The sequence below is a fragment of the Notothenia rossii genome (assembly GCF_949606895.1).
Source record: "Notothenia rossii genome assembly, chromosome: 10".
Lineage (NCBI taxonomy): Eukaryota > Metazoa > Chordata > Actinopteri > Perciformes > Nototheniidae > Notothenia > Notothenia rossii.
In genome coordinates, this window is record NC_136908.1 from 49,242,761 (window position 1) to 49,265,226 (window position 22,466).

The 22,466-nt window shown below is 40.9% G+C and overlaps 1 protein-coding gene across 3 annotated transcripts; it reads right to left on the reverse strand.

Moving 5' to 3' along the window:
• Window positions 1-531: 531 nt before the first annotated feature.
• ttll1 (tubulin tyrosine ligase-like family, member 1) lies at window positions 532-21,693 on the reverse strand. Of its 3 annotated transcripts, none has more exons than XM_079656554.1 (11): window positions 21,610-21,693; window positions 21,250-21,392; window positions 19,627-19,750; window positions 18,532-18,740; window positions 18,261-18,441; window positions 17,822-17,959; window positions 17,361-17,469; window positions 16,518-16,661; window positions 12,609-12,695; window positions 11,751-11,914; window positions 532-2,412 (listed from the first exon to the last, which is right to left on the reverse strand). In XM_079656554.1, the coding sequence occupies exons 3-11, from the start codon at window positions 19,737-19,739 to the stop codon at window positions 2,283-2,285; spliced, it is 1,275 nt and encodes a 424-aa protein (XP_079512680.1). In that variant the 5' UTR covers window positions 19,740-19,750; window positions 21,250-21,392; window positions 21,610-21,693; the 3' UTR covers window positions 532-2,282. The 3 variants fall into 3 exon arrangements, with proteins under 3 accessions (XP_079512680.1, XP_079512679.1, XP_079512681.1); XM_079656553.1 differs by having other exon boundaries at window positions 21,500-21,688; XM_079656555.1 differs by lacking the exon at window positions 12,609-12,695 and having other exon boundaries at window positions 21,250-21,688.
• Window positions 21,694-22,466: the final 773 nt, after the last annotated feature.

Sequence of the window (22,466 nt, forward strand, 5' to 3'; positions counted from 1 at the left end):
CCATATAAGTCATTTCAGTTAGGTTTACAAATATCTGGAAGTATATACCTAAAGACAAGATGAAAAATACAGCATATGTTGCCTGACTATGAAATGAAACTTAATCCATGAGATTAATAAATTAAGTAGGAACATTTTTACTTTGAAATCATCCAGTTTCCGACCTTGTGATATGACTGGTAAACTTTATCCAAACTACGCAGAGGTGCGGCGGCCGGACGTCACATCCCTTAAAAAGGTTGTTCTGGTTACTCTGTAGCAACCAGCACCCACTATGAAGTTTGGGGCCCAGAGGCTTTGAGGGATTGGCAGTCAAATTAGGATTTGTTTGATTTCTCTTAAACTCCATAAAAGGAAGGCGCCCTGTTTTTCTGATCCCCTTGGGGAACTAGAGTAGTTGCCTGTTTAAGTAATCCATCCTTAATTAATGTTATTTATTTTACATTTACTGGAATTCAAACACTTTAAATTAAATTCCGGACAAATTTAAAGGGCCAAGTCACCCACATCCCAAACATATTTTCACCCACAAGAAATGAAACATTTTTATTGTCAAAGCAGCACCAATATGGATATTTTATTGAAATGTAGATACAAACTAAAGGGAAATAATGCATTACTCATACAAAGAGATCTCAGTGCTGCAAAGCTCAAATAAAAAAAGCTGCACAGTTTATGACCACAATAAAGAAGTGAGAATCTACCATCATGTTGGCTCACACCTGGGAGTTAAATACATCTCTCAGTAAATGTGGTCATGATGTGAGTGTCTTTCTGCCCAACACTTACTCATACAGATCAGATGGTTAGGGGGAATTTCGTAAGAGATTTAATTTTGTACACTTATGGCTAACACACCTTGACAAATGGAAATTCGGCATGTAGTAACGGTCCATGAGGAAACAACAAGGTAGAGGTGGTGGGGAAGGGTCAACATTTCAAGGACACGGAACAGTGCCATGCAGAGGCTTAATCTCCTGTCAGTAACAGCAGGAACAGAAAGGTCATTTAGCTTTTGAAAGATTGACCTCTGATAAATCCAAACTCCAGAGAGACTAGATTTACCAAAGGCTATAGGACCCCTTGGAATTTAATCTTAATCAGGTCACTGGTGTGTTTACGCTTTCTCCATTTTACTTTAATCAATATACAGAAGACCCCCTTTGTTTGAGTAAATAAAGAGATTATTATGATTATCTTGATCATTGAAATTAGCCTTGATTGATTGGTGAGTGTATTGACCCTTTCTTCACTTTAAATTACCCTAATCATTGTTAACTAATACATTATATGTAAAAAAAAAAAAAAGGTGCAAATACCACAGTACCAAGTATACTGCTAAAAAAACGAAATACTGTAGCCTTACTTCAGTGAATCAAAAGGCTTGTCATCATTGCTAATTCAACATGTCAGTAGTAGCAGACAAATAAAGCTGAGTGCTAATACATTCCCAACACATATAAGTATTTAAGATGTGCAGTAGATATGACTTCAGTGCAACGGAAAATGCAACATATTGATTTTTAAAGTCAAGCGAAAACAATTTGATAAAGTGCGACAGGGTTCAGCTCTGAATACAATCGTAATGAAGCCCCCTGCAAATGCATACTGATAAACATATAAAAATCATTATTCAAACTCATTAAACACATTAAGCACAGTTAATTATATCCGTATATTATATCTCTAGACTCTTTATAGCAGTTCAATCTCTTGTCCCTTTATTCTGTATATTTTTATTATTCCACTTCCTCTCAGAGCTTCTTCTTTTTAGCACCTTTGTGGGGTCAAGTTACAGTGTAAGGACTCGTAACCATGCATAGTTCAGGTGGTTTTAATCCTCCTTGTTACGTTGGATTGTAATTCCATTGGTTTACATAACTTACTACTTTCAAATGTCCTCCTTTTCAAGGTTTCATGAACTTTTTCTTTCTCTCATTTATTGTGTCCTTATCTTCACAGGGAGCATGGGCTTGGGTGCGAGCAGCTCTTGGGACATTGACCCCACCAACATAATGTCTGTATTGTTAGTTAGTCATTTATACAAACATTCCCAAAACCAGGCTTATTAACTCTCCAAATAGGACCACGATATTGATTTTCCTCCTCTGCAGCAGTGGAGTTGTCTCCCCTCAGTCAATGAAATGTGGAGACAGGGTCAGCAATCCTCCATCGAAAAGCAAGGATAAAAAAAAAAAGTCTGGTTTCTTTTTTATCTCCTGTGCCCACTGTTGGACTCTGTAATGATGTGGAGGAAGTCATTAAGAGCCAGCGATGTCACCTCACTTCCAGGTGGCGGCGACAGGGCGAACGCCTGCACTCCCCTTGCTGCCCTTTGACCCCAGGGACTGACCCGAGCGGCTCCGCAGGTCCCGCTCAGCGTTCTCACTCTGAGCCTGCTCTTCATCGTACCTTGTGGGAGGCAAAGAATAAAGAAGTGAGGAAAAACATGTTAGAAAACTCCCGTTTGCCTGGACTTTTTATGTAAACAAGGTACTTTACTCAAACAAACCCCCCTTTGGTAGGTGCTAAACGCACATTACCCGCTCTATTTTGTTTAAAATGACAGGGACAGCACTATCAAGCTCCCCTTCGATAGCTCAGTTGGTAGAGCGGAGGACTGTAGTGGAAATACCAGGCATCCTTAGGTCGCTGGTTCAAATCCGGCTCGAAGGAGTGACTTTTAAACACAAAAGGATATTGACAATAACCAGGGAGGTAAGCGAGTGGCTCAGACTCTGGAGTCAAAGCAGGTTTGTACAAACGCTGAATTATTGATAAGAAAAACTAGTGTTCTAAGCTTTATTTCAGATAGTTCACTAAGGTAACAACCGTTTGAAAAGAGACAAGCATTAAGAAATGTTTGATAAAGAGGGCAGGTGGTCTTTTTTAAATTAGGTACTGTACTATATCAGAACTATGGCCCAATCCCAAACCACGCCCTACACCCTACCCCTACACACTACCCCTCCATGACGGAGTGAACTCCGCGGAGTGACACTCGCAGCTCAACAAGGCTCCCTCCTGTCAGATGGAGGGTGTAAATACAGCGGCAAGCTTTGGGATGAACTTCCCTCTCTCCGGCAGAAACAGGAAATGCCGTAATTGTATGTAACAACGGTTTCAAATCAGCATCTCTTAGACAAAACATTAAAATTGATAACTAAAATAAAACTCCAAACATCTTTAATTGTGTTTTTGTAAAGCTCTTTTAGTTTTAAACCTGATGTTTATTAGCTTCTTAGTTTTTGCAACAGTCTGTAAATATACACAACTTTATAATAAAATGCACACATTTACCTTTTTCTAGACTAAACACAGGTATGATCCTAAGTTAAAACATATGAGGCTATCATGAGGTTCTTAACATCGCAATTTATCAGCGGATGTTTGCTGGAACAGTATGTAAACAGCTTTCCGTTTCTGACGGACACACACAGCGTTGAGTCCGGTCAGGTAGGGGGCAGCAGGTGGAGTCAGCACCGATGCAGACTCGCTGTTTGAAGGCTTGATAGCCCACTCCCCCTCAACACTCGTTGGTTAGGAACAGCACTTAATGTGGCGGACCCTCCGCACGAACGCGCAAACAGAGGGGTAGTTTGTAGGGCGTGGTTTGGGATTGGGCCTATATGTGCCCAAAAACATACATCTCCGAAAACCAAAAGCTAACAATGTGAGGACAGAGAGTACCATGTTATCAAAAGGTTTTCCTGCGGGCCAGATTTGAACCAGCGACCTAAGGATTACTGAGGTAACCACTCTACCAACTGAGCTATCGACGGGAGACATTATGAGACAATGAAACAGTACCAGAAACATTTTTTGTTGACTCTCACTATGGGAGGAATAACATGAAAACAGAATAAGACCTTATGTATAAACCTGAAACCTGAGAGTGACATTTAGTTGTTTTACGTAGACCAACTATGTAAACAAGTCACTGAAACAAAAGTAGTATATAAAACTATATAAAAGTGTATAAGTATGACCCACGGACAACAAGCACATTACATCACAGCATCACCCCTAGGGCTGAAGTAGTCTGTAGGATTTTTGTTCATGTATTTGATGCCAGTTTGAACGGCAGTTAATGCTGTAGCAGGTACGAACAAGCTCAGGATAAAGGCTACGGCAGAGATTCTGCTGTAGCCTTTATCCTGAAGAGTCCTGAAGAGTCAACCATTTTCTTGTTTACCCTCTTTATTTAAACATAAGTTGATGGCTGTTGTGTACAAGTCATATCAGTTAGAATGGCAATGTTGTTTAGTTGCAGGCTATGGATGAATATACTTAAAGAACTCCTTCGAGCCGGATTTGAACCAGCGACCTAAGGATGCCTGGCATTTCCACTACAGTCCTCCGCTCTACCAACTGAGCTATCGAAGGGAGTTGAAGAGCCTTACATAATTTTTACGGTAATGTTTGGTCTTCCCTGATCATATCTACTGTATGTTAAACAGTACAACTACAGAGAAAAACAACTGCTTGTTGAATGCTGATGTGCATCATGTTCGAGTACTGAGTTAAAATGTTTAAATGTTACTGCTTCCAGTCAGATTTGAACCAGGGACCAGAGAATATACTGAGTACTTCTATTCTGCCAGTAGAGTCCTTCATCACAAAATACAACTTCTACCATTCAGTATAGCACAAACTGTGTGAATTATGTCCACGTTCTCTTCACTGAGAGATGGATCGATTAAGTGACTGATCCTATACCATGGCTTTGGATGCTCTTATTTTTAATAACCCCAGTTAAAAGCCACTCCTTCGAGCCGGATTTGAACCAGCGACCTAAGGATACCTGGGTTTCACCTCTACAGTCCTCCGCTCTACCAACTGAGCTATCGAAGGGCACAGCAAGACCAAACCTGTTATGAAATTGGTCTTAGTAACTATAGGTGACACACTTAACCTTTACAAGGATTATCTTTGACAGCTGTCTTACAACAGTAGCGAAACCCATTTCTGTTGACTTTCACTATGGGACAAATGACATAAAAATGGAATAAAACATTTTGTATTAGCCTGAAACTGAAGCACATTGCATCACAGCATCACCCCTAGTTCAGTTGGTAGGGCTGAGGGCTGAAGTAGTCTGTAGAATTTTGTTATGTATTTGATGCCAGTTTGAACTGCAGTCAATGCTGTAGCAGGTACGAACAAGCTCAGGTTAAAGGCTACGGCAGATGTTTTCAAAATGGATTTGTATTGCAAATCTCCGCCGCAAAAGGCTCTTCTGCTTCATTCTCAAGAGTGACATGTTTCAAGATGTTTTCAAAATGGATTTGTTTTGTGAATCTCTACTACAAGAGGCTCTTCTGCTTCATTACAAGAGTAAACACTTCTCTTTGAACCTCTTTATTTAAACACAAGTTGATGGCTGTTGTGTACAAGCCATATCAGTTAGGATGGGTATTTTGTTTAGTTGCAGACTATGGATTAATATACTTAAAGAACTCCTTCGGGCCGGATTTGAACCATTTCCACTACAGTCCTCCGCTCTACCAACTGAGCTATCGAAGGGAGCTGTAGTTCCTCAAATAATTGTTAATGTAATGTATGGTCTTCCCTGATCTTATCTACTGTATGATTAACAGTATACTTACAGAACAAATAAAAACGTTTTTGTATGCTGATGTACATCATTTTCGAGTGCTACATTAAAATGTTTAAAAGTTACTGCTTCCAGTTAGATTTGAACCAGGGACCAGAGAATATTCTGAGTACTTCTATTCTGCCAGTAGAGTCCTTCATCACAAAATACGACCTCTAGCATTCCTACGTACATATTTACAGTGTAGCACAAATGTGTGTGAAACAATGTCCTTGTTCCTCGCAGAGAGTTCAATTAAGTTTCTAAATCTCTACCTTGTTTTGGATGCTTATTTTGAATAACCCCGGTTAAAAGCCATTCCTTCGAGCCGGATTTGAACCACACCCTAAGATACCTGGGTTTCACCTCTACAGTCCTCCGCTCTACCAACTGAGCTATCGAAGGGCTCAACAGGACAAAACTTGATATGAAATTGAGCTTAGTAACTATAGATGACAAATTTAACCTTTATGAGGATTATTTTTGACAGCTGTCTTACAACACTAGCAAAATCCATTTCTGTTGACTCACCATGGGACAAATGACATAAAAACGGAATAAAACGTTTTGTATATAAACCTGAAACTGGAGTAACGTTTATTTTATTTTACGTAGACTAGCTATGTAAACAAGTCGCTGAAACACACTTCCCTCACTATTGAGTGGTGCAGTGACGAGTCCTTAAACCCGAAAGTGAGTTAGCATTTTACCACTACCGGTTCCCTCGTCTCAAGAGTCAATGGGATTTCTTCTTAGGATTTTGGAAAATAGCTCGAAATAAGGTCTGTGGTTGACACAAATTTAAGAGACGGATCACGTTTTGTTCTACGACATTAAATACATCAGCAGTGACTGGTGATGTTTGAAGAGTTTACGTGTCTGAATAACGATGGTTGTTAACATGTGGCTGAATAGGACTACAGAAGTTGTCGAGGACGTTGTACGTCATTACGCCGAACACGTAAACACTCCCGCTAAGTTTGTTTGCCCCTGTTCTGCTTGAAAGCAAGTACCTGCGCTCTTGCAAACTGTTAAACAAACGCTTCAACTTGCACAATTTTTAATCTGTATTTTTGAATATGGATCTTAAGTTGGCGAGACGTTGAAGTCGTGCGACCCTGCTCTAGTTCGTTTATAGCATAACGTTAGCATTTTGCTTCTGGCGATTAGATTTATGATTTGAAAATGATAACAGTAGGGTAGACATGTGGATATTATCCGGCTGAACAAAACGTGCATTTATCAAACAGGTTCGTTTTTCACAGACCTTATTTCGAGCTATTTTCCAAAATCCTATGGAGAAATCCCATTGCTTTTTTGTCGAGGGAACCCATGCGCATCTTACTTCCGGTTAAATACGTCATCCCTGCACCACTGTATTGTGTTCAGATTAGGGCCCCTACTATTACTGAGTGTATTGTGTAAGTATGACCGACCCACGGACAACAAGCACATTACATCACAGAATCACCCCTAGTTCAATTGGTAGGGCTGAGGGCTCAAGTAGTCTGTAGGATTTTGTATGTATTTGATGCCATTTTGAACTGCAGTTAATGCTGTAGCAGGTACAAACAAGGTCAGGATAAAGGCTACAGCAGAATCTCTCTGCCACAAGAGGCCCTTCTGTATAATTTACAAGAGTCAAGCATTTCTTTGTTCACCCTCTTTATTTAAAACACAAGTTGATGGCTGTTGTGTACAAGCCATATCAGTAAGAATGGGTATTTGGTTTAGTTGCAGACTATGGATTAATATACTTAAAGAACTCCTTCGAGCCGGATTTGAACCAGCGACCTAAGGATGCCTGTTATTTCCACTAGTCCTCCGCTCTACCAACTAAGCTATCGAAGGGAGTTGAAGAATCCCAAATAATAATAACATGGCTTTGGATGTTTGTTTTTTTTAATAACCCCAGTTAAAAGCCACTCCTTCGAGCCGGATTTGAACCAGCGACCTAAGGATACCTGGGTTTCACCTCTACAGTCCTCCAATCTACCAACTGAGCTATCGAAGGGCACAACAACCACTATATTCTGATAGCCTTGAGGCTTCTATTGCATCATATGCATTGTACACCCCCTGAACACTTTATAGTAAAAAGCTACTCTTTAAAAATGATTTAAGTCAGAGACTGGCTGTCTTATGTATCGTACACACGGTTCAGTCGCGTTGAAACTTGCCGGTGGGCCTGTCTGGCGCGGGAACGAAAACCAATCATATTGATCTCCCGCTCCGGACACAAAAGCACACGGTTTGATTGGCTAGCGCTTGCACTGGCATATGATTTTTTTGGCTGGCACTTCCGTCGACGCTTGAAAAGTTGAACTTTTCTCAACTTTCAGCGCAAGCAACAGAGGCAAAGCGGAGCAACGGAACCACAATGCAGTTCGGCAAAGCGTGACGTCACCCCATTCAAAGTCAATGAGAAGCGTCTCAGTTGAAGCACGCAACGGAACCGTGTGTAGGGTGCATTACCGTCCTTGACTGTTAGATGTTTGTATGAATGTCAAAGGTACACTTAAATGTCCCTCACAGGACTTGATAGTTGCTCTACCAACTGTTAAAAAAAACATGCGCAAATAGAAGCCTCGCTCGCCTTGTAGCCTGAACACTTTATTGAATGAAAACTCCTAAAAACGAGTCAAGTCAGAGATCCACTTATGACCAGTAAACAAGCCCTTTTTAATAAGACAGCATTTTACTGTTCTGGTTGGTCCTACCTGATCATATCTACTGTTAGTTAAACAGTGCATGTTTTGCAATGCTTATTTTATGTCAATGGTCCAGTATTATTTTAATTTGAAATATGATCAACATAGTAGTGAAAATGGCAGTTTAGTGTACTGAAGAAGAGTACGGATTACTATATTTCATGAAATTGTTAAAATATGAACATAAACCAGAGCAAATAATGTTTCCGCCCGGTCTCGAACCGGGGACCTTTCGCGTGTTAGGCGAACGTGATAACCACTACACTACGGAAACTTGGTGCCAATGGTGCATTCAGGAACATCACTTAAAGTACAATTTCAGTATAAATTACAGATAGTCAGGCAACAGCAATGAAATACAGAGCCAGAAGACAAAAAACATTAATACCAGAAAGGAAAATCAGAAACACAAAGCTTCACCCCAGTTCCAAGTGATATTATGTTGGTACTTTTTCACATTTAAATGAATGTTTTCCATGTTTACAAACAAACTACTCTTTTACAACATGGTCGACTACGGGCCCCTAAAAATTCCCTCCTTCGAGCCGGATTCCTGGGTTTCACCTCTACAGTCCTTCCGCTCTACCAACTGAGTTATCGAAGGGAATTGAAAAATCTCACATCATTTTACGGTAATGGCTGGTCTTCCCTGATCATATCTACTGTATGATAAACAGTACAACTACAGAGAAAAACTATGTTTTTCTGTATGCTGATGTGCATCGTTTTCGAGTGCTGAGTTAAATTGTTTAAAAGTTACTGCTTCCAGTCAGATTTGAACCAGGGACCAGAGAATATATTGAGTACTTCTCTTCTGCCAATAGAGTCCTTCATCACAAAATACAACTTCTACCATTCAGTATAGCACAAACTGTGAATTATGTCCACGTATTCCCACTTAGAGACCGATCGATTAAGTTACTGATTCTATACCATGGCTTTGGATGCTTTTTTTGAGTAACCCCAGTTAAAAGCTACTCCTTCGAGCCGGATTTGAACCAGCGACCTAAGGATACCTGGGTTTCACCTCTACAGTCCTCCGCTCTACCAACTGAGCTATCGAAGGGCACAACAACCACTATATTCTGATAGACTTGAGGCTTCTATTGCCTCATACGCCTTGTATACCCCCTGCACACTTTATAATAAAAAGCTACTCTTTAAAAATGATTTAAGTCAGCGACTGGCTGTCTTATGTATCGTACACACGGTTCCGTCGCGCTGAAACTTGCCAGTGGGCGTGTCAGGCGCGCGATCGACAACCAATCATATTCATCTCCCGCTCCGGACACACAAGCACACGGTTTGATTGGCTAGCGCTTGTACTGGCATATGATTTGTTTGGCTGGCACTTCCGTCAACGCTTGAAAAGTTGAACTTTTCTCAACTTTCAGCACGAGCAACGGAGGCAAAGCGGAGCAACGGAACCACAATGCAGTTCGGCAAAGGGTGACGTCGTCACCCCATTCAAAGTCAATGAGAAGCGTCTCAGTTGAAGCACGCAACGGAACCGTGTGTAGGGTGCATTACCGTCCTTGACTGTTAGATGTTTGTATGAATGTCAAAGGTACACTTAAATGTCCCTCACAGGACTTGATAGTTGCTCTACCAACTGTTAAAAAAAACATGAGCAAATAAAAGCCTCACTCGCCTTGTAGCCTGAACACTTTATTGAATGAAAACTCCTAAAAACGAGTCAAGTCAGAGATCCACTTATGACCAGTAAACAAGCCCTTTTTAATAAGACAGCATTTTACTGTTCTGGTTGGTCCTACTGTTAGTTAAACAGTACATGTTTTGCAATACTTATTTTATGTAAATGGCCCAGTATTATTTTAATTTGAAATATGATCAACATAGTAGAGAAAATGGCAGTTTAGTGTACTGAAGAAGAGTACGGATTACTGTATTTCATGAAATTGTTAAAATATGAAAATAACCATAGCAAATAATGTTTCCGCCCGGTCTCGAACCGGGGACCTTTCGCGTGTTAGGCGAACGTGATAACCACTACACTACGGAAACTTGGTGCCAATGGTGCATTCAGGGACATCCAGTAAAGTACAATTTCAGTATAAACTACAGATAGTCAGGCAACAGCAATGAAATACAGAGCCAGAAGACAAAAAACATTAATACCAGAAAGGAAAATCAGAAACACAAAGCTTCACCCCAGTTCCAAGTGATATTATGTTGGTGCTTTTTCACATTTAAATGAATGTTTTCCATGTTTACAAACAAACTACTCTTTTACAACATGGTCGACTACGGGCCCCTAAAAATTCTCTCCTTCGAGCCGGATTCCTGGGTTTCACCTCTACAGTCCTTCCGCTCTACCAACTGAGTTATCGAAGGGAATTGAAAAATCTCAAATCATTTTTACGTTAATGGCTGGTCTTCCCTGATCATATCTACTGTATGATAAACAGTACAACTACAGAGAAAAACTTTTTTTTTCTGTATACTGATGTGCATCGTGTTCGAGTGCTGAGTTAAATTGTTTAAAAGTTACTGCTTCCAGTCAGATTTGAACCAGGCACCAGAGAATATACTGAGTACTTCTCTTCTGCCAGTAGAGTCCTTCATCACAAAATACAACCTCTACCATTCAGTATAGCACAAACTGTGTGAATTATGTCCACGTACTTCCCACTTAGAGACCGATCGATTAAGTTACTGATTCTTTTCCATGGCTTTGGATGCTTTTTATGAATAACCCCAGTTAAATGCCACTCCTTCGAGCCGGATTTGAACCAGCGACCTAAGGATACCTGGGTTTTACCTCTACAGTCCTCCGCTCTACCAACTGAGCTATCGAAGGGCACAACAACCAGTATATTCCCATATGATTGACGCTTCTATTACCTCATTCGCCTTGTAGCCTGAACACTTTATTGAAAAAAGCTACTTTTAAAAAAGGCTTGAAGTCAGAGACTGGCTGTCTTACCGTCCTTGACTGTTAGATGTTTGTATGAATGTCAAAGGTACACTTAAATGTCCCTCACAGGACTTGATAGTTGCTCTACCAACTGTTAAAAAAACATGAGCAAATAGAAGCCTCACTCGCCTTGTAGCCTAAATACTTTATTGAATGAAAACTCCTAAAAACGAGTCAAGTCAGAGATACACTTATATATGATGACCAGTAAACAAGCCCTTTGTAATAAGACAGCATTTTACTGTTCTGGTTGGTCCTACCTGATCATATCTACTGTTAGTTAAACAGTACCGGATTTTAACCAGCGACCTAAGGATGCCTGATTTTAAAACTACAGTTCTCCGCTCTACCAACTGAGCTATCGAAGCGTACAATTTACTTCCAAACCAGAAACCATCTTAACCTGAAGTAACTGTACAAAACAAACTCTTCAAGGATATTTTTAGCAGCTGTGTGACCCTTCTTGGAGTTGTGAATGTATAAGGTAGACTTGAATGTCACTCACAGGACTTGATAGTTGCCCAGAGCCTCGCGGGGCGGGCTGCGATTCCAGCGGCAGTCTGGGATGTCCCCGTTGGGCATGACGATGTTCAGGGTGTCGTTGATGAGGTTGTACTTCAGGATGCGGTCGTTGGCTGTGCTGGAAGTCAGCGAGGGGGAGGCATTGACCTGAGAGTGACACACACAAAGAAGTACCATTTACATATGAACAGATCCCAGAGAGAGATTCAGCTGCATCTTTGATATTCACACACTTGAATCCTTGAGTGGGTGAAAGAGTTTTGATTCTCACCTTTGTTATTCAGTACCTGTTAATGAGATTTGGCTGCCAGCGGGAATACTTGTACTAATAATGAACAAAGGAAACTCATTTCCCATTTTTATGTCGCCCCAGATTAATTTCTAGTAACAGAAATAGTTCAGGCCTAGCCTTGAAACACAGCAAGTTATTGTGTAGCTGTCAGAATGACTCGAGAAAAGATATGGCAGCCACAAGAGGAACATAATATTTTAGAAAGTAAAAAGGACAATACAATCATGATAGAGGCATTCTGTTTTTAAGACGAGTAAGCATACAGTGTTGCATACAGCGGTGTGTTTCAGCTGGAAGAACGCATTGGATGGGTGACACACCTTCAGCGAACATTTGAATAGAGAGAAGCACACGTTCAAAAATACACACACAAAGATCAACCTCAGGGGCCTTTAAAGTTGCTAAACATTTATGGGAAAGGAATGTGGAGTCATTGTGTAAGCTTGTTAAGTATCCTTGGACTCCTTGGACAGGAACAAAGCAAAGAAAAACACAATTTTATTTTTTGTGTTGTGTGCATGCATGCATGTTCCTCCTTAAATGTCTCACCTCGATAAGCCATGGCTTGAGCTTGTCATCGATAATGATGTCATACCCGTAGCACTCAAAACAATGTTTGTCATTGTTCATCACAGGCTGGCAAAGAGAAAAGACAGACACTGGATTAGGAAGAGGAAATGACCTACATTGTGGGTGATAAAGAACATTTTAATGCAATATAGAATGATTCATGAGGGAAAGATGTTAGCCAATAGAGAAAAGAAACCAGTGAACAAAACTACTACTACAGAATAGCCTGTGTGCCGAGGCCTGAGAGGGGAAGTGAGTCAGATCACCTAGTAGAAAAGGGAAGTGTGCAATAATTGCTAAAAACAAAAAGAAGTGCCCACCTGCAGGTGTATTGTTACAGCTGTGTGTTTAAAATTACTAGCTGACTGAAACCACCGAATACTAAAAGGCAGCATCCCAACAGGAACAGAGTAAAATCACAATGACTTTTGGCTCAAACATGTATGGGGGAAGGGTTTTGTGCTGTAAGTGGCTTCAGCAGTAGAGATGTGAAAGTTTAGTGAGCATTGCTAAAATAGAACTTTGGTAAATTACACCACGATTGAACTTTTGAGGTACTTCACTTGAAAGGGTTCAGTTTCATGCCATTGTATTGATCTACTTTACTCTAGTTCAAATGGAAATGCTTATTTTACGTTAGTGGTCCAGTATTAATTGAATAGAAAGTATGATAAATATATGAGTGAAAATTGACTTTTGTTGTACGGAAGTGGTGTACTTATTACTGTACTGCATTTCATGACCATAAACCAGAGGAATAAGCAAATAATGTTTCTGCCCGGTTTGAACTGGGGACCTTTCGCGTGTGTTAGGTCCTTTATATATATACAGTCTATAGCCGCTTTCACACCGCAGGACTTGCCGTACTTTAGTGCCGGCACTAAAGTACCACGGCACTGAATCCGCCAGGGGGCTAGTGCCAATCGCATTTACACCGCAGTACTTTCCCTGAGGCAAGATTACGCTGACGTCACTTCGTCTTCTTCTTCTCTGGGTTTACTGGCAGGCCGCAAAACCACTTCACGGCGAGTACAAAAAAAAACGAGAGAAGAAGAACTACACGGGGGAGGGGGTATAAAGCCCACCCGCTGTACATATATATATATATATATATATATATATATATATATATATATATATAATAGGTAGGCTCAGCAGACAGACCGTAGTGCAAAGATAAAGTGTCACATGATTATCTACTAAATAGTGAATTCAGCATCAACTTCACCAAGATGAAGTTCATATCTTCCTAAGATACGTGTTACTTTATGTCCCTACTAGAATCCGAGCTCAAATGACTCAAACCAACAAAATGTCCAAGCAAAGAATCATGTGCACCATGAGGCTGGGTTATAAGGGTAATTTACAAATAAAATACCCCATTATAACAATGGACTTTATCTTTATGTATTTATTATATATTACCCCCTCAGGCTGATTTTGGAAAAGGACATTAACCGTTGTTTGGTGTTTTTCCCTTATTTATCTAAAACAAATGACATGATAAATTACTTGTGTTTATGTGTGTAAGACTTGTATTTATGCCCCTGCCATTGCTGTACAAGGTTGCAACATTGTAGATAAATTCAACCACCGACACCTGTCTGCTCTCACATTCTTCTATTCTGCAAATTTGGAGTGGGACACAATAAATAAAGCTTCGCCAGTTTGTTTGTTTTATTGCACAATCAAGACATAACAATAACGGCATCACGCCGCTCAAGTAGCTTTTGCGAACATCGCTCAAAAAATTTGGAGTTGGGAACTGCTTTCTGTAGAAGCTGCTGCATCCCGTCCTCAGAGTAAATTGCCAGAAGCGCCGACGCTTCCTCATCATTCCACCGCTCCGGTGTTGTAGTACGTGTGGTCATAACTGCTATAAAGTACAAAAAAACTACTCGCTCAGGTGTGGATGTGGTTTTGTTCCGATTCAGAGTCTAACGGGGCGTGGTTTGCAATTCGCCCAGCCAATAGAGATAGAATAGAAATTGGCAGTCTTTTATCACCAGGTTCGTACCACCTCTCTAGCAGGGACTGAAAATGGCCAAAAGAGTTCCCGGCACTGAGTAGTCCCCGCGGTGTGAACGTGACATTATTGGTTCTAACGGAACTAAGGAACCAAAGTACCAGGGAAAGTCCTGCGGTGTGAATGCGGCTTATGTTTAGGTCCTTACACACCAATCTGACACCAAAGAACACAACCCGACGGACCCGACTGTTGTGTCGCCTCACGTCTCCTGCGTCTTGGCCAACAGTCGCAATGCAACACACCGCAAAGACTTCAGCCGACGGCCAAGTAGCACGTACGAACTGCGCATGCGTGAGTGGCAATAACTCTCCTTACCAGCAGGTGGCGGTAGTGTGTATTCGTCATTCCAAAAGAGGCAACAACCGGAAGACAGACTGCGTGATACACCGAGAGAAGAAGAACAGACTGCGTGATATAAACAAACAACAAATAGTGTGTGCGTTCCATTTTCACTCTACAGCGAGAAGCTCATGGGGCTTTCCCCAACCTGTGTCGAGAGCTGGAGTTCAATGAAATCTCAGATTTGCCTTCTTAATCGTTTGTTTGGGTCCCTTACTTCCGTTTTGCTTCTCATGCACCGATCGCTAAGCTGAACAGCCAATCAGAGTGATTTCTTTAGTCGCCTGCCTTTTACCGACAGCCTCCCGATTCAACATGTTGAATCAGCGGCGGAAGGTGTTGGCACGGCCGAAAAGACACGACGGGGCGGGACACACCAATCTGAGTAGGGCTGTCACTACCCGATCTGCACCCCTGCCCGATCTGCACCCCTGCCCGATCTGCACTGCGCATGTGCGAGATGGTCCGCCATATTTGACAACAACATACGGCAACCATACTTGTCAAACTCCCGATTTTCGCGGGAGACTCCCGATTTCATTGCCCTCTCCCTCTCATATTTCTCCCACATTTCTCCCGATTTCTGAAAAAATCAGATTTACTCAGGACTGTTTCCGCTCGGACTTTAATACAGCTACACCATTGTTTGGTTTCCATGGTAACACGTCTCTTTAGTAGCACGCGCAACTCAAAGTCTGAGAGGGTGAGGCAGATAGTCACAGAAGACAGAACAAAAATCGACAACTACTCTACTCTCTGCTCACTCCTTTCCTGTAAAGTACAGGTCCAGCCCACACATATGCTCCATCAAGGATGGTTCTACAGGCCGCAAGGCAGTGCACTTAGAACTACAATAAACATGTTAATGTTAATCTCAACAGCTCCGGCGATCCACTAGCACCCTGTGTGAGCTGCGAGTGTCACTCCACGGAGTTCACTCCGTCACGGAGGGGGAGTGTGTAGGGGTAGGGTGTAGGGCGTGGTTTGGGATTGGGCCTAAGTTGATCTGTCATACAGAATGTCAGAAGGCCAGAGGCCAAAATACATATTAAAGACTAATAAATTAAAAGCAGAAACAGATAACTACGCCTGCTTACTGGTTCCAAGGGATATTATGTTGGTGCTGCTTTCACTTCAATTTATGTTTTCCATGTTTCTAAACAAACTAATCTTATACCACATGGTCAACTGTGGGCTATTTAGCCCCTAAAAATGCACTCCTTCGAGCCGGATTTGAACCAAACATTTTTTTGGAGGATGTCTAATTTTGGTGGATGTCTGATTTTCCAACTACAGTCCTTCGCTCTACCAACTAAGCTATCGAAGGGTGCGATTCAAAGGTCACAATTCCGAGACTATCATCTAAAAGTCGTGCATCCGAACAGCCACTATGTTTATCAACTATCAATTTGGTCAAACTTTGGACACTTTGTGTAATTGTCATATGATGTCAGTAAAAGTAATTGTCATATCTATTTGTGGTGTAATTTAGGAATCATAAATACTTCATGTCCACTTACAGCTACGGCCTTCAGCGACTGCACGACGATCCAGTGGATCTGGTCGAACAGCCGGCTGGTCACCTCCTTCCCTCTGGTGCTCTCCAGGTACAGACGCAGGTTACTGACCGTCCACTTGCCTCCGTGGACGTGGTTGTAGTCATCCTGCAATAAAGAAACAAACTTTAACTAGATATAGAATTGTTTTTTTTCTTCTGTTACAAAAAATGTACAGATCAGCTTGAGAGAATAAATAATGCCTGAATTTCGTCAGTGTCAGTGGATCTAGTCTGGGGAAGATATATAATTTTGTAAGAATATAAATGAACCAAATAGCACACTAAATAAAATAATGTGCTTCCATTTAAAAGGGAACTTTTGTTACAGGTGTGATGTTATAACATGTTTGATTCCAAACAACAGTTAAACTCAAAGGATTCCGGTTTTAGTGTTATTTTGGTTTTTAGCATATTATGATCACTTCAATTTATGAATGACTATGAGTTGCATTATGGGAAAGGCAGGGTCCATGGCTTGGGAGCTTGTAATAGGGAGCTAAAGTCAGAATATTGCTGCCCATGCTGCTTTGTGATCTCATTTTACAAAAGTGACAGGCTGAATTGTAGGATTTGAACCAAAAAAGATTTTGGTGGATGTCTGATTTTCCAACTAGAGTCCTCCGCTCTACCAAATGAGCTATCGAAGGGTGCGATTCAAAGGTCACAATTCCCAGACTATCATCTAAAAGTCGTGCATCCGAACAGCCACTATGTTTATCAACTACCAAGTGACAGACTGAATTGTAGGAATTACCTTTTAAAACACTATGTTTTTGTAACCATGCCTACAAAAATCCAGACTTACCCCGTGTTTTTGGATGGCCACGTTAGTGAGGTGAACAAACATGTTGTCCAGTTCACTGGTGCTGGGTGTGTACTTGACTGTGCAGAACCTACAGAAACCCAGCTTGTACCTGAGGACCAAACCACACAGAGAGATCACTCAGGGCGGATCATTTCTCATCATTTTCAACATCAGGAAATAGTTAAACATGCCTGTTACAATTTCCCAAAGCCAAAGGTATGTGTGATGACACTCGAATCATACAAATACTAAAATTACAGTTGTCAACATAAGCATTCTCAACATGGCCCAATTTATTCCCTGTTGCAGTGTAAATAAGTGACATGATGAGCTGACAGGAAGTAGTCAGGGACCCAAGCTTTGGTCTAGCAATGCAATAACAATAGAACATACCAGCTGTTTACAGGTATATAATAATTGATTACTTCTAAACATAAAAGAAACATAACCTTATGGCTTACATGTAGCATTTCAGAGGTCGATATGTAGTCACCAGAACGTAGAGGCGCAGGTCAAACTTCTTCCCTCCGATCAGCAGAGGGTTGTCGATGTACAGCGAGATGACATAGGCCTCCTTGCCACTGTTTGCAGCTACAAACCTGAAGGCAAATTCTCATTAAATTCATTAATTAATTCAGGACATGTCGTGGAATAGCAGCCAACATATTTCACTAAAGAGAACGTACAGAGTGCTGCAGGGGTGACATCTGGTGGTACTCTTAAGCAGTTTACCAAAACAACAATTTTTCACTGATTGAGTTAACAACAGGACAGAACAGGTGCTCTTTGGGATCATTTTTACTAAAGGAGTAAGTGTAATAAATGAGAATACTTGGCACCAAGCACATCTATGTAAAGAGTCTCACAGGAAGTGTGACAAAGATATCTTGGGTAACTCACGTGGAGGTGCGGCTGTCTCTGGACCATTTTTTTATCTGGGACAGTTTGTTGATGAGGAAAATGCCTTTGCCCTGAGCCTTCCCGCAGGGTTTCATGATCCACGTGCTGGACGGGTTCTTTCGGTACTCCTCCACAAAGAGATTATAATCGGCCGGGAGCATGAACGTTACAGGGACAAAATCTGCACAAGAAATAGAGGAAATAGTTAAGAATATTATCTTAAAAGTGTGTATTTCTACCCTGATCCCTCCAATCAACGTTAAATGGACACCTAAATAAGTGTATTTCCCGTTCTCGTCCTTCTCTGCCAGCGGACTGCTTTCCTTCTCCAGATCCTTGCGGTAGCGTTTGATGTTCTTGATCATCAGGTCCTTCCTGGTCAGCTCATAGTGGTTGGGGAAGTGGTTAACCATCTGCTCATCGGTCAGGCGGTAGCCGGTGTCCACGCTGAACACATTTCTGATGGTCTGGATGCTCATCCTACATGTGGGAACAAATAAACCTGAGTTATGGTTATCTTATCAGCGGCCTAGTAATAAGCTTGGTGATGTAATTATAACTCATTATTGACATAAATAGGATCAACATGCAGTCTATTTGAAGCAAGTGAGAGTGACCGAGTACAGAGTAGATTATGCATGTACTCATGTTACACGATTGTCAATTTCAGAATAATATACGTTATATTACAAAGATTTTACATCACTTTGATGTTGCAGGGGGCAACAGATGTACTGCTTTGTAGCCTGTGAAGTCTACCAAGGGATTTATACAATTGTATCTATATAAAGCACATGACAAAGTATTTATTGATTTAATATATTTTGCATTATTTATCTGAATCGGAATATTCAAAGTGAAGCAAGAGTAAAGTATTTGAAGCACCTTTTACGGACCTCAAAATGGTACTCAACGCATTACGTACATTTACTAAGTTGCTCTCCACCACTGGTCACTAGTTACTTTCCAGATTTATTTTGTGCATATAAAACATGTGAAAAACTTTGAATACTAAACTGAATATACATTAAGACTTAAAGACAACAGGATGGAAGGGACAGGAAGACAATTAAACAGACATTATACATAAATACAATAAACAATGATATAAAAATGATACCCCACCACTTCTTATTAATTACTTGTTTATTTATCTTACAAGTACAGGAATACATTCTATTTTACCCCTATCTTATTCCCAGGGGTGATTTGAATCCAGTACCTTTCCCTCTATTTAACATAGTTATATTGGTACTTTTAGTGAGAAATCTTAAGTACTTTTTCACTACTGCATATATGTTGCTCGGAGAGTGTATAATCAAATGTCTAAAGAGTCAGGTGTAATGTGTATAAGGTGTCAACTTACCAATAGAAATTCCAGTCATCGTTTTCGGTGACATGAATCCAATCCCTCTTCTCGAAGTTGTTGATGAGCACTGATTTCTCAATATCCGTCACCCACTTCACCTTACCGGCCATGGTGCCTCCCTCTGGGGTGGAGCACAACACAGGAAAACAGATAGGATAATACAATGCACCAGAGGTGGAAAAAGGACTCAGATCTTTTACTTAAAGGTCCCATGTCATGGCCATTTCTACTGATCATTATTCCATTGTTGAGGTCTACTAGAATAGATTTATATTGTGCAATTCTCAAAACTCACATTGGTTTCTCATACAGCATCTCTGTATAGTATGTGTATTCACTCTCTGTCCTAAACGGCATGTTGGAGCTCCTGCCCCACCCCCTCCCTATGAGCCCACTGTGCTCCGATTGGTCTATGTTCTGATGAGTCCATCCCCGTTACAGCGGAACATCAGTGATTGTGTGTTACAACGGCATTTGTTAGCAACCAGAAAATGACACCAGTAATGAAAAACCGATGAGAATGCTGCGTGGGGTCTGGGTGCCGTGTTGGAGGGACGTTGGGCGGCTCGCTGCTGCGAGGAGCAGACATTGTGAGCTGGGTTCATTTCCTGCTTGCTGCGTGGGGCCTGCGAGACAGCGAGACACTGCAAATGGACTGGCTGCAGCCCCCTCAGACCCCTCCATCTGCGAGCGCGCCACAGTTTCGCCGCTGCGAGGCTCCACTAGCACCCCCCCCCCCAGCGCGTCACAGTTTCGCCGCTGAGAGTGTGTGTGTGAGGAGCTCCACGGATTGGACCAATGGGACCATTTGGGTATGGTCACGTCACTGTACCCAGGAAGAAAAAGAGAAATCTCCAACGAGGCGTTCTGGGGCAGCATAGACAGGTCATTTCTGTGTTAGAGTTTTACTCGCTACAGGGTGTACTTTGAGGGTTTGTGACTTTGCAGACCGTTTACATGCATAAAAATATACATTACACACAAGGGGACGGGTAATAACCGGAAAAGCATGACATGGGACCTTTAAGTAAAAGTAGAAGTACCAGAGTATAGGAATACTCTGTAACAAGTAAAAGTCCTGCAATCAAAATGTTACTCAAGTAAAAGTACAAAAGGATTAGCATCAAAATATACTTAAAGTACCAAAAGTAAAACTACTCATTATGCAGATTGGACCATTTCAGCTTAATATAAATAACATGTTTTTATTATAATTATTGATGCATTCAAGTGTTATTAAAGCTGGTAAAGGTGCAGCTAATTTCAATGAATTTGTATACTGCAGGGTAGCTTGTGAATTTAGTCCAGGTGTAACTAAAGTATTATTTAAGTGATATATGTGTATCATTAATCCAAAATTGCCAAGTAAATAAAGGCACAAAATAAATGAAGTGGAGTAAAAGTACAAAATGAATCTCTGAATTGTAGTGGAGTAGAATTACAAAGTAACAACCACCTCAGATACTCAAGTAGAGTAACTCAAGTACCTCACAATTGTAATTAAGTACAGTATTTGAGTACATCTTCTTAGTTACTTTACGACACTTCAATGCACAGATATTACAGAGACAGAGTCTAGGAGAAAGCATGCAGCTAGCGTGCAGCACAGCAGTCACCTACCTGCAGAAAAATGTCAGGAAACAGCGAGTCATCAGCAGCAGCTAGCCGGGCAGCCTCTGTTAGCAGGCGGCTGGAAACACCCAGTACTGCTGCAGAGCATCACCAGCACGGTGATGCAATCTCACCACACTGTCGTTAGTTAGCTAAACTCATAGCGAAAAACAGAGACACGTTGTCAACACTACTAATAGCACAAGCTAACAATAATAACAGCTTCCATGAGGTTTTAAAGCTAACAGGCTAACGGTACATGTATTAGTCCCGGGCGTTGTGGTGTCGTGAAGATGTACACAGCGACGCCCACCTCGGTCACTTCACAATAAAAGTATTGTAACGTAATAATATATGCGTTAAGCTTACAATAAGATTTAATTATATTTAAAGAGTTTTTTAAAGGAGAATTTCTCCAAAATGTTAAACGACGTCGGTATGGGCTTGGTCCTTCCGGGAGAATAAATAACCTAGCAACCGAGGACGCAGTGGTGTCATTTCAAGATGTCATCACCACAGTGTACCAGCAGGGGGCAGTGTATGAAATGCATTAAACAGCCTGATGTTTACCGACGATCATTGTGAATACATTCTGTAAATATATTACACACCGTCCAAATTAATCACTAAGATGTTGTACAAGGGTGACATGTATGTTACTTACTGTGTTTATAGGTTTTTGGTACACAGCGTTCAAAATACCAGCAATATTTTAAGGCAAGGCATCTGTACAGCACATGCTATACACCAGTGCAATGTGCTTTGCGGAGTGATATACATACTGCACATGTTTTACATTTTTATATAGCAGAGATATTCGAGGTCTGTGTTGCATTCTAAATGTTGCTTGAAAAGTAGAAGGTAGAGATATTTTGGATGTCATTCTGTATCCCCCTTGTTTTTATTTCATTGGAACATGCACCATAAGCAAGTATTATAAAATATAACAACTTAAATATTGTATGGACATCATCATGATATATTTTTTTAGTACAAATGTGATTTTATTTGCTAAAACAATACATAGAGTTGAGTACATGTACAGTTTTATTTAGCTGACAGTGAACTATATTGAATATTTGCATATTTTAGACCTTACATTACTGATTTAATCGTGACATGTGTGTGGAAAGAATATTATTTTAAATTGTATGTCAACTATGAACCTAGTTGTATTTTATATATGAGGTGGATTCACATACAACTGTTTTCCACTTACAATGACG